This window comes from Pseudopipra pipra, chromosome 2, assembly GCF_036250125.1.
Source record: "Pseudopipra pipra isolate bDixPip1 chromosome 2, bDixPip1.hap1, whole genome shotgun sequence".
Classification (NCBI taxonomy): domain Eukaryota; kingdom Metazoa; phylum Chordata; class Aves; order Passeriformes; family Pipridae; genus Pseudopipra; species Pseudopipra pipra.
In genome coordinates this window covers 89409046-89422129 of record NC_087550.1, presented here as the reverse complement: position 1 = coordinate 89422129, position 13084 = coordinate 89409046, and the positions used below count along the sequence as shown (strand labels likewise).

The 13084-nt window shown below is 42.4% G+C and overlaps 1 protein-coding gene and 1 long non-coding RNA gene across 2 annotated transcripts in view; one reads left to right on the top strand and one right to left on the bottom strand.

Moving 5' to 3' along the window:
- Positions 1 to 3842, bottom strand: part of SLC9A2 (solute carrier family 9 member A2) — a 33071-nt gene extending 29229 nt beyond the window's left edge. Inside the window, exon 1 of the mRNA XM_064646354.1 lies at positions 3453 to 3842. Within this exon, the coding sequence (XP_064502424.1) occupies positions 3453 to 3738 (286 nt within the window). The 5' untranslated portion in view covers positions 3739 to 3842. The remainder of the gene's footprint in view (positions 1 to 3452) is intronic.
- A 157-nt stretch (positions 3843 to 3999) lies between these two features.
- LOC135410062 (uncharacterized) lies at positions 4000 to 12082 on the top strand. The gene is made up of 4 exons (XR_010428502.1): positions 4000 to 4243; positions 5614 to 5764; positions 6515 to 6581; positions 9708 to 12082. It is a non-coding gene; the product is annotated as an uncharacterized LOC135410062 (long non-coding RNA).
- Positions 12083 to 13084: the final 1002 nt, after the last annotated feature.

Below are 13084 nucleotides of genomic sequence, written 5' to 3'. Positions count from 1 at the left end.
ATATGCTTTTTATTCATATAAACAGCATCAAAACTCCTGAAAGACTGCCTGCCTACATGCAAATGCATATCATTCCTGATTTGAGGGCAAAGAGCTAGGATTTAGAATCCAGTGCACATCAAGCCATGTGCAGGTGCCCTGCAGGATGAGGGACATCTTCCGTTCTCTGACAGATCCACAGCCAAAGGGTCAGGAGCACCCTGGGAGCAGATTCCCTGCAGTACAGGAATTTATGCTGAATGCAGGATAACTACTTTCTTCTCCTCTGACCCTGTTCTATTCTCCAGATTGTGCACTGACCCAACTTCAACAGCAGTAAACATATTTCACATATCATGGCAAAAATGGCACTAGGACACTAGCCTAAACTACAGGTATGTTTAAAGCCAGAAGTCCTTAGGTTTGCTACTTTTGGGGTGAATTCCAGTGCTTTCTGATGCTGGAAATGCCACTAAGATGAGTATCCCTGAACAGCATAAACCTTTTTTCAGGAGAGCAGTGTTGGAAGGATATCAGCTCAGTTCCCAGAAGAAACACTTCTCATTTGTGCATTTGTGATTAAACGTAATGGGAATCTGAATCAGTTACACAATATTTTGTAGTTTTAGTAGTACAAAAATTAAGCAAAACTGAAGGGTAAGTAGACTAGTCTCACTGCTTAGAGATTCTAGCATTCTACAGGTGCAATGGGTCCCACCTAATATACTTATCAGCATGTGAGTAACACACCTCTATGGTATCAACACACAAGAAATAAGTAGAGGTAGTCAGAAAATAATTCCATTCGAGGCAATTTATCAGATTTCAAAATGTGCCCTTGTTCTACGCTGGAATAAAAAGCACCATGTTTCTAATGTCTTTATGAAAATGTACCTTGTAAAAATGTTCAAGTTCTGCTTGACAACTTCAGGTTTTCCTTTCTTATACTGTCTTTTCTTGCTCCCTCTAAACCAAGCCTACAGTGTCATGATCACAGCCAGGGTCGGAGAAACCTCTCAGGTAAATCCCCTATAAAAATTAGCAAATGCTGGAACATTTCAGCTCTGGTGAAACTGTGCTTCTGTGGAAACATATTTGCTAAAGACTCATAACGAGGTGCTGCAGTTTTCTTTGGGATCCTTCAAACACTGAGAGAGCTGCTATTTCAAGTGACCCTATCTTCTTAGCTCCTCACAGCTGAAAAGACCTGAGAGCTCTGTTCATAAAGGTTTGCTACTCGGCAGTGCCAAGCATAAGCATTCAGTGCCTAGCCCCAGAAAGGAATTTGCGATGCCAGATTAGGCACCGAGGTTTCCTGGGCAGTGCGGGAGTCTCGAGGTGGATTTCATGCTGCCTGGCATGACAGAGGCAAGATGCCTGTGCTGTTCAGCAGGAAATTATGGGGAGAGGAATGCACCAGAGAGCCTCCTTTCTCACAGGGCTACAGGGCTACAAGGTGGAAAACCCCTCTCCATCCCTTTGAATCAAGACACAAGGCCCAATTCTAGTAACCAAGTAGGATGGCAGAGCAACATTTCTGTGTCTTGGTGGTTCAAGAACTGCTCATCTGCTCTACCTTCAACAGAGGAGAAGGCACCAGTCAGTGAAAATTTGATGTGGACTGTGACTTAGGAGTGATGGGAGCCTGACCTGGGAAGGTTTACCTGATGCACTCACTGGATAAGGAAGCACAGACAAAGCTCCAGGAGCAAGAACTGGATGTTCCTAATTCCAGTCCCAGAGTCAGGGCGCCTGCAGATAGGTGTGGCAAAGCTGAGCACTGCCACACCTAGGGCCACTCCTGGATCTGGCCCTCATTGCTCTGCGCACGCACACTGACAACAGCATGCCCTAGATTAGCCACACTTGCTTTCGTTTGGTGTTAACTGAAGGGATTTAAAAATTATATGCATTTTTCTTCACCTCTGCTGTTTACTTGCTTATTTACTGAAATCAGACTGGAAAATTAAAGCAGTCAGGCAAATTTTATTTTTTTTTTACTTTTTAGATGCCTATGCACCAGCAAAATATCATGATAGTCAAAATGTACTACAGACTATTATTCTGTCTGTATTGTGTTCACATGTTTCACATGTAATCCTTTACAAAACAGAAACTTTTTCACTAGTTTTAGCTTATTCAAGAGTTCTTGCTGTATCTAAACTCAGAAGTCATAGCAATTTTACAGTACTCTGTACAGGTTGAGATAGTTTTTAACCAAACTCCCTATTCTCTGGTTATTACAGTTCATCATACACTTGAGTGGATCATATTGAACTCTGCCCTGATTCTGCAGTCACCTAAAAGCAAACTCAAGACTAAGCATGCATCTTTAATGCATTAAGATACATGCATCAGAATACCTGCATGCTTAATTGATGCAACACACCGGATTTCTGAGGAAGTAACGATACCATAGCAAGTTGCTTGAGGAGAGGCTCAGGCCCCCAACTACAATGCTAGCTGTGTCAGGGGGTGAGTACCAATTTTTGGTTTTGCAGAATCCTAATTAGCTGACCATTAACCAGAATTTGACACAGTCTTCTTAAATGTCACAAGCAAAAGTTAAAAGTTTTAACTTTGATAAAGGGGTTTAACAGAATCAGCATGATCATAGTTTCTTATGGAAATCTCTGCTGCAAAATCAGAGTTCTGAATCAAACAACTGTAGGGTGGGTAAACTTATTTATTTTGTTCCCACACCTTTACTTCTTACATTATTTTCTAGGTAAGAAGATACAAAGTTCATAATTTGTAGAGACTTACTGGACCTTCAATAGCTGTCTAGCACACCATTATCTGACATTCCTTAGATTAATATGCTGTACTCATTACTCTGTTTGGGACATAGAAAGCTAATTAAAAACACGATATATAAGCTGCATAAAACTCAGTAAAACTATGCAATACAAATGTTTTCCACAGGAGGGAAGAGGCGGCCTTTCTTACTCATACAGTGCCGTCTTTCTTGTCTTTCTCAGGACATAAATGAACAGTGGGAAAGAAGAGTAAGGAGGAGGCTTACTCTCCCCTCATTAATATTTCCTTTCCATCGATCCGTTGTTCTGTTCTGAGACTGTCATTACACCCTGCGTTATTTTAAGAAAAAGTAGACCGTGCTCAAATGACAGCAGGGCGATCAAGGAAAAGTCAGTCACGCACCGGATGAACTCCGGGTTTTACGGTCCTCATAGCCCGGGGTTCACCCGGCGCTGCAGAGGGCCGGAGGTAATCTCTTCTCCTCTGCACCTTTCCTAACCGAGAGAACCCTGACTTCAGCCAGCCAAATCCCGTCCGGGAATCCCGCTCCGCGGAGGAGCATCAGTGTCCCTCTGGCCGCCCCCGAGCCCGCGCCCCCCGCCGCCGGGCACGGACCGCACCAGCCCCGCTGTCCGCGGCGGCCCCGGGGGCGGGCGGCCCGGGCGGCTACGGGCAGGGATGGGGGGGGGGGGTCGCCCCACGACCCCGCTCACCGATCTTGGCGAGGGAGGCCAGCAGGATCCAGAGGGTGATCTCGAAGGGGATTTGCACGTGGGGGTAGTCCAGGGTGAAGACGTGGAGCCGCGTCTCCTCGAAAGCGGTGCCGCTGGGGCTCGGAGGGGTGCCGGTGCCCATCGCCGCGGCGCCGGGCAGCTGCCCTTCCGAGGTGGCCCGCGCCTCCGCCGCCCCGGCCGCCAGCGCCGCCAGCACCGGCACCAGCACCGGCACAGGCACCGGCCGCAGGGGCGCGGCAGGGCGCGGGGGGCAGCGGCTGCCCATGGCGTCCCCGCTCCCGCTGCCCTACAGCCCCGCGCTGGCCGCCGCCACCATCCCCGCCGCCGCGGGCACCTGCCGCTGCCGCCGCCGCGGCCCCGCCGGCCCCGCCTCCTCCCCGGTGACTGGGCGAGTCCCGGCCCGGCGCCGCCGGCCGCCCGCGGCGCCCCGCTCCCCCCCGGCCGCCCTCGGGGCCGCCCCCGCGGGGCCAAGCCGCGGGCTGGCCCCGCCGCAGCCGCCCGGCCGCCGCCCCCGCCGCCCCCGGGGCCGGCCGGCCGCTGTCAGCCGCGGGGAGCGCCCGGGCGGGGGCCGCTCCCGCGTTCCGGGTCCCAGGTTCCAGCCGCCGCCAGGTGCTGCGGCGTGAGCGGGGCTCAGGCACCCGGGTACCAGCTCCTGCCCCCCAGTACCCGCTGGGATGAACGGGGGTGCGCAGGTGTAGGCAGAGCTGGAAGGTCTTCCTTTAACTGTAGATTACTCTAAGAGAGATGTGTATGCAGTCATATAAATACAAGTACGTATATGTATATATATTTGTATATAAACTAAAGTGTTAACACACTCTATAGGTATATACACGCCTATAAATATAGTCTCTACATACATGTATCTAAAAGCAATTTAGATTAGAGACTCTATATGTATGCATGTACATCTATATGCATACGTGTAAATGTGTGTGTGTATGTATACATATGAATGTTTATATGTATATATATTTAAGAAAGTAATTTTTACATATGTATATGTGTATGTATGTATATATCTATGTCGCCATTACCAAATACAGAATAGGTGCTTCTACCAAATATGTTATAGACACCATTCTGTTCCCACTAATAAGGAGCAACATTCTGTTAATGTGGGGAGTTAAAAGAACACACTCTGTATACATATATGTATGTAGGTTCATGTATATGTATATGCATGTTGTAGAATACATATTTATTTTATGATCTATAATTATATAGTATATTATATATTTAATAAATACAATTATATAGATAGGAGTTTTTCTGCTGTGCCTTTTGCAATTGGACATGTCTATCTCGTATTGGTCTTTTTAGCCACCAGCGTGCTTGTAACAAACGTGGGTAGAGCCCTCCCCAAATCTTCGTTCTCAAAGCCTAGCCATGATGATGATGATAGATATATTAAATATTTATTGCCACCTATCGAGCATGTGATAGGTACAATCCTGTTACTGTTAATTAATAGATTTTCATTCTGTTAATTCAGAGAGTTAAAATTGCACACTGTATAAACATATGTGATTTCTCATACATATATTCTCATGTATGTATATATAAATATATGACTGATCAAATAGTTTTGTGTGTGTGTGTTGCAAATATTGAACATATGATTGGCAAAATCCTGTTCCTGAAGGCATTGGGATCTGATTCCATTAGATGCTGCTGAGGACAAGCTTTCTGTATTTCCTGAAAGAGTGGAATCTCACCCATGATTTACTCATAACTTCATCACTTATGAGTAAGACAGTATTCCAAAGCTCAAACTCATAAAATCTTTAGAGCACACTGTTCTGCATGCCTCTATAGCAAAGCATGTCTTTCATGAATTCCAATAAAACTAAAGCAGGAAGGGTTCTCCTTTTTTCCCCTGATTTATCAGTGGCTACTGTTTCTGTAAGGTGTAAAGCTCAGAATCAATTAGCTGAATACCTGTAGTTGTTACTTAACCCCTAGAACCTGAAAAGAGGGCACTAAGCCTATTGCTTTTAATGACATAACATTAATAACAATTGTTCTTTATCTACAATTCAGCAAAGAAAACATGTTCTAATATCAAACCAGTGTATACACCATCTAACCCTCTAGCTGCATGTAATATCTTCATATCTTCTTCTATTTGTTATATTAGATTCTCTGAAATAAGAGGATCAGATGAATATTGCCAGTTCTGAGGACATTTCATTTATATGGAAAAGGAATACAAAAGGAAAATGCTCTTTCTTTTCTGGATCTCCTAGTTCCTGTCAGACCATCCGTAAGAAGAGAAGTCTAACCCTCAGGTGAGGGAGATAGCATTAAATTTCATATGTAAATCAGATTAAAAATCATAAATTTAATTCAGTCGGAAATCATAAGATCTGTAATTGTACATGTATGTCACATTTTATGACCTTTCCTGCAGGTGAAGAAAAATACAGTTATGAAAGTGTCAATACACTTTCTCCTAGGAACAGTGTTACAGATCCCTTCTAGTTATCTACATTATCTCACTGGACTGAGAATAATCTTCAATAATGTCAATGCAAAAGCATTGGCAAGAGCAAGCTGGCCGAAGCTGTTACAAGTATTGTTATTTATATACTGTCCCATTGACCCTTTTCTCTAACATCGCTTCACAATCCAGTGGTGGATTCACCGTCCCTGGAGGTTTTTAAGATGAGACTGGATGTGGCACTTGGTGCCATGGTCTAGTAACCACAGCAGTGCTGGATGAAGGGTTGGACTTGATGATCTCAGAGGTCTTTTCCAACCTGGTTGGTTCTATGACCTATGCTGGAATTCTTACGCCCATTCAACAGTCACAGCCAAAATACACCGTAGGGCAGGTAACTGGACCATTGTCCAACAGCTCTGGCAGGTGCAGCAGCCACCAGATCAGTGTTTGGAAATTGTGAAAAATTGGCTGAGGGTTTCCCTTTGCCAGAAGAGGGGAATGAAGACTTTAGGTGGAGAAAAGATTAGGCATACAAAAGTGGAGGAAGGTTCCTTCTCACAGAAAATGTTCTTCATTACTGCCCTTTTCATTACAGGCAGTGAGGGATGACAGAGCATGGCTGCTGCATACTGGCAGAGACAGAGAGTTGCTTCAGCACCCAGGTAATGCCCTTACAGTCACAAGGTTTCTCCCAGGCATGGGAAAATGGACCCTTCCTCAGGGCACCATCCACACATTTGCCATTATTTGTCCTCTGGCTCATCTCCTCTCCAAAAATAAATGGCCACACGCAACAGAAATCCTTCTAGCTCTGACACTGCTGTGGGTCTTGGTACTAGGCTAAGTCTCTTTATATATTATGAAAATGAGAAGTTGGCAAATGGAAAGAAAAACAAAATGATGGAAAGATGTCACTAATCCTGAGGCTGGTGACTTACATGCCAGTAATAAAAAGGGAAATAATATATTGACACAGACCCCAAAACACTGGAAGAGTGAAGAAAATGAGAGTTGAGATTAATTATGAGTTGATACTGTCTATTGTTACATCAAAATAACATATTTTATGGATGGATTGTATAGATGAGAATACCCACTATTTGAGTAGGAATTGCCTTTACAGGATAGCACAATACAGCAGGGAAGCAAACCCTATTTGACTTCAGAGCTAGTTGAAATAGATGCAGTGAAGCTCAGCACAGTATAAGGTGCTGAAGGTCTTAAAAGGATTCTCTCGGTGTTTGCAGCACATGCTGCTTTTCACTGCCACCAGACCTGTGCAGCTGGTCCCACAGATGCTGAGGGGTTTCGTCACCAGTGGAAGGTCTTTAAATCTCAGAGATTTGCCTGAGACAGGAGAATGGGGTACAATATTCCCATTATCTCTGCTTCACCCAGGCCATATGAGACAGCAGCAGCAGCCTCTCTCCCCTCCACTGCCCTCCACTGCCCCTTGAACTCTGCCCAACCCTGCAGGTATCTGCACAAAAAGTAGTTCCACATGAAGCCATGACCAGGGACATGGAGAAAAATATTCCTGAGCTTCAATGCTGCCCGAGGAGGGGAGGGAGGGGGTCCCCTCAGCCAGGGAGAGCTATAGAGGAGACGTGAAGGTGTGTTCCTGGCGCCGCAGTGTCTCGTCATGGCTCTGCCCCTGACAATTCAATGCATCTGCTCCCACTTCAGAACAATTTTCTGTCGGGTCGCTCCGCACCATTTCAATGACAGCACAAACAGAAAGCACGTACACCGAACTTGCCTGATGGCAACTGATCCATAGAGGACCTTCCCGCAATGCCCCCACCGCTGCCTCCCTGCCCGCACTGTGCCGTGCCATCTGCTGCCGCAGTACTTTCATCTCCTTAATTCTGCTCGCAGGCATTGTCTGTTTTACCAGACACAGTGCTAACAGCATTTCACGTGACAAAGTGCGTGCTATTTTATACATCAAGATGCTAATTCACATGATTCAGTTTGTTTACCTTTTAATCCATTTATTGATTACTACTGGAAATTGCTGCCAGAGCAAGGGACTGCTCAGGGTACCCACAGTGTGCTGGTTGCAAAGGAGAGGCATTGACAGTCAGACCACACAGGTTTGCAATAGCTCGGGTGGTTCATACAGGTGTTATGACAGTTTAGATTTACTTTTGCTGTAGCAGGCAGTGGGACTTTCTCATTGTAGGCATGATGCTGAGTTACAGGGTTGTATGTTGTCTGTGATTATTAATCCAGCTTTATCTTTACAGTAGGAAAGATCTATATTGCTATTATAAAAAAATTTGTTTCTACAATGAAAAGAAAAAAGTAATTTGAACAAATGAGAATTATCACTTTATCATAAATTTAGCTGCATTTTTTAGGGATTCCCTAAAAATAATGACATAATATGTTCATACTTGATTTTCTGGCCTGTCTTTGATATCAAGGAAGAATTTCTGGAAAATGTTACTGTGACTATTTCAATAAATAGATCTCCTGTGAGCAATATAGTAGGTGTTCTCTAGTAAATATGATCAAAAACATGAAAAGGGTTAGGGGAAATTTGTAAATATATTAATAAATATTTGTCCATCATTTTCATTGCTATTCTAGTTTGGCAGATATTTTCAACAGATTAAAAAAAAAAAGTTATATTTTATTCCTGATATTTTATTTTGATGCAAATTAACACTGTGCAGAGAAGCTTACTCTTGAATACTTCTTAAATTTTCCCTGACACAGTTCATATAGCAGTATTGTAAAATCTGTGTTCCTTGTTCAGAAGAAAAGTATAAATTTCACCATTCTTCCTAGTCACTTAACTAAAACAGCCAAAGGCTTTCTCCAGTTTTCCCAAAAAATATAGCCCAGGAGATTTAAACACAGACCACCTTGCTGAAATATATTAGGATGTTACTAAAGTAAATTTGTTAAAAATTCTAGTGTTTTCATTAGAACAAGGGAAGAAGTTTTCAGGCTACATCAGGTAAAGAGGTGATTTGTCTTAAATCTGCAGCTGTATGGGAATCAAAGTACCACAAGGAAAACCTCTACCTGTTGTACATGCAACTAGGATGTTCAAAGAGTTAAGTGAAAACAGACACCTAAGAGGTGACATAGGGGTTTTTTTACTTATTTAGAAGTAGTCTCATTGGAGATTTAAGGACTATAAAATACAAATATGCTTGACTGAGAGTTTTTGATTTGATAGGGGAGCTGGTCACTCACCTACATTTATTATGTTAATAAACATTTCTCAAATTCTCTTCCATTAGGGATTAGACTCTCTTTATGAGGGCTGTGTCACCGGGCCTTGACTGTATAACTCTGTCTCTAAATCCATTAATTAGTGAATGAATATCTCAGCTATAGAGTGATTTATTTTCTGGAATCAATAGCCCATTGAGGATGTGTTTTTCCACAGCCTTTTCCAGGACTGCTTAGCAACTGTCCCCATAAACCACATCCACCAGAGGCATTATACCTTCCTCATATGGGCACTTTAATGGCAGCAATTTAGCTGTGCATGTCTGAACTTTGGTAAGCCATTTTAAGGCCCTTGCAATGTTAACTGTTTTATCTGCACAAACTGGTTTTTTTAGCTGGAAAGAGTTGAGAAAGGGCACAGGTACTGGCAGCTACCTAATATTCCAGGATTCAAGGAGTGACAGATGCAGCAGTTGCCTGGCTATAGATGTGGAACATGAGGGAAGAAGCATAGCTATTTCTTTAATCTTCAAAAGCAGCCCAATGAATGAAGTACTGAATTCAGAGTGCTGAACTCTGCTTTTCTGGTTTTCTTTTAGGCCTCACTCAGCAGCTGCTGCCACACAGCACCAGTCAAAGTTATTCCAGCATGAAGCTCTGAGGGAGTAATGTATTGCTGCTTCTGTGGATTATAGGCAACCACTTCCCCAAAGCCAGAGCTAATCTGTGTATTAGAGTAATTGCACCCTTGTGAACACTCTCCCTAAGACTTCTCCTAAGGCCGTCCCCAGCCAGCAGGTGTGTACACAGGCACTTTGCTCACCGTGAGTAAGCATCTCTAGCGGCTTCAGCCAGGAAAGCCTTTTGTGCCTCCTATCAAATAGCAGAGAGGTTTTAGCAGCATTACAGAGCATCAGAATTAAACATCATCCCCAAGAACAAAAAAGCCGATGGTCCTACCATCAGCTGCTGCAGGAGGACTAAGTGATGTGTCTAACTCCAAAGGGATACTTATAACCCAGGAAGACTAATAATCCACAAAGTTAATTTTTGCTATTACTTGAAAGTAAAGTGCCCTTCTTCTGTTCATAAGACAGACAAAATTGAGAAGAGATGCCCAGAGTGGTTTGTGCTGTTTTTCCTTTCATTAGTTGTGTTTCAGATGATCTGGGAAATTACATTGTTGGGCACATTTGCTGGAAATCTAGAATTGGAGATGACAGACTCATCTCCCTCTCTAAAGGATTAGAACAATCTAATTGTTTAATAGGTAAGCAACATGTTTAATGTTTAAACTGTAAATCCCTTCTTTAGCTCACTCTGCACCAGGACACTTAGTCATTGAATGATTTCTGAGACTGTGTCCCCATGCTGGCTGTCAAAAGTAGCCACTGTTCTCAAGCTTAGCACCTGTCACTGCCATGAATACAGAAATACTAATTTAAATGTTTAACTTCGGGGGCAAAAAAAGTTAATGACTAAAAGAATGCCTCCAGTTTCAGCCTTCCAATGGCATCAACAATGATGAGAATTTTCCTTTGAAAACAGAGCCTGATAGGGTATGGTAGATATGATAAGCATATTTTTTAATGCTTTCCCTTGAGTTCAACTGTTGGAGTTGGTGACTGAAGTGATTGCTTTAGCGCTGTAGCCCATATTTACAACAGTAGTAACCTTTGAAGCATAGAGGTTCAGCCTCTGTTTGCAAAGGGCAAGGGGAAGACTGACCCAATCCTGCTAAGCTCCACTTCCTACTTGCTCTTTGCTAGTAGATTAATAGCACAAGCATGTTGAACAAGTGTTGTTTTCAAAATGCTGAAATGTTGTCAATTTTTTTCCCTGAAGAAAATTTCATTTAAAAATAAATGTTATAATTCTCAAGTAGTTCTGAAGCAAGTAAAAATGTGTCCAAGCCATGCTCTCTATCACCTTATTCTCTGTTAAGCACAGCCTAAAGTCTGTTTTCCCTCTCACCAACATGAGCTGGTTTGTACAACAAAAAAAGGCCCCATTTAGGCCCCTGATAAGGGCTATTCTTAGAGGACTAAGATCTTCAGCAGGAGTCTAGAAATGTCTACCTTACAGAATGTCATCCTGTAGCAGGGATGCTGGTCAGTTTATAACAGTAGCTGGAATTGCTGTACATATGTACATGCCCCTTGTTTCTGACACACTCTTGTCTCTCCTCTTTATCCCAAGAACCTATCTACAAAATACAAATAAATGCACCCTGTTCTTGCTCAGTCAGAGCTGAGCAGCGCTGGTCTTCATTGCGCTATAGGGAACTATCCTTTAGCAATGGTGAAAAAATCCACCTCAGATTCTCTACAACCCCCAAGGCTGACTCTGTCTTGAGTGATGCTATACATATTCCTCTGAAGCCAGGAAAGTGTTCCTGACAGCTGAAGCAGAAGCAGTCCCAATACAAAGAAGACATTTTGTAATTTGAATTGCCCTGAAAGGTAGTTTGTGAATTGCTACAGTGGTCAGCCAAAGAATTAACTGTCTCTACACTAATACTGTGCATGCAGGGGTTGAAGAGTGACAATATTTATCTGAAAACAGAATTAACCTAGAATAGGTGTTATTTTTTTATACACTATACACTATAACTTTCTTTTAGAGTTCAGAAAGACACATTTCAAGAGTTGATGAATTCTTCTTTCTTTTCAGTGTCTTGAGTTTGTATTTTGCTTATCTTTCCTTAGTTTTCCTTATTTCTTATTTCTCTTAATCCACTGTATCCACTGAAGTTAATTAGCTATTGCTTTCATCTCTTACGTCACCGTATTTTCATTGGAGAATGTTAATAAACCTGTGCAGAATCTTTAACCGATGATCTCAGCTGCCTGGCTTTATGACCAGTAGGCTGGTGTGAACACAAGTTTTCCACTTGACTTGGTGGAAGTTTGGCTTTAAATTTTACACAGAATGTTATTTATGGCTTGTTTTCAATAAAAATTAGTCTAGTTCATTGTTCCTATGATTCATGTGTAAAAATAAACCTTCCTCACCTCTTCGCATAATCCTATCCATGGGAAAGTTAGCACAAAACAATCAGGTAAGAAATTAAAGAATTATCATTCATTCGTTCAAGAAGACATATAGTTGGAAAGTCCAACCTTCCCATTACTCCTTAAAGATGAAGTATGTTTGGGAAAATATAGTCAGTGAGGCTGCGAGAGTTAAAAGAAAGGCTTTGATTTGAAGTCCCCTGTAGACACCATAAATTTAGAGTCAAAAGGACTACAGCTGTTAAATTCTGCCTCTGCACTACAGAGATAAAGGGTACTGCATTCAGCTGCATATGAAATACCCCCTAACCTACAGCCTGGATTTTAGCACTTCCTAAGTGGAATAATATCAGTATGTGAGGTTAACAGAGCAAAGCTGCAGTGGTTAGAGCAAGCAGTAGTCAAGCATCAACCCCTTTTTTTTTCTAGAAAAAGGTTTCTCATGATCTCAGAGATTATATTATTGAACCCCATGCCTTATTTAACATTCCAATACAGAGTAAAGAAAAATGCACAATATTTTCATTATCAGAGGTTACCAAATTAAAAAAAAAAGAAAAAAAAGAAAAGTAACAGCCCAGATTGCTGATATTGTAAAACTTCTCAAAGAATTTTATATGCCATTTTAAGTTGGAAAGATGGGTACGGGAGCTTTCAGGGGAAGAAAAATGTGGACTTTTCATTGGAAAGCTTTGAGATGAGTGGAAACTTTTAATAAACTAATGGTTTCTCACTGCTCTAAAAACAAACTGGACACATTGGCATAATGAGGAAGATGTCAGATTTTCTTTGTCTGAGTGAAATGAATTCAGTTAGCTTTATCAGCATTTGATAAACATTTTAAATGGAAGATATACGTAACTTATACCACTGGAAAAATCTGATTAACCTTTTCAATGTTCACAATCCTTTGGTGATCACCAGTATCACTTTGGCTCTCATACCCTCTTAATCTATCTATA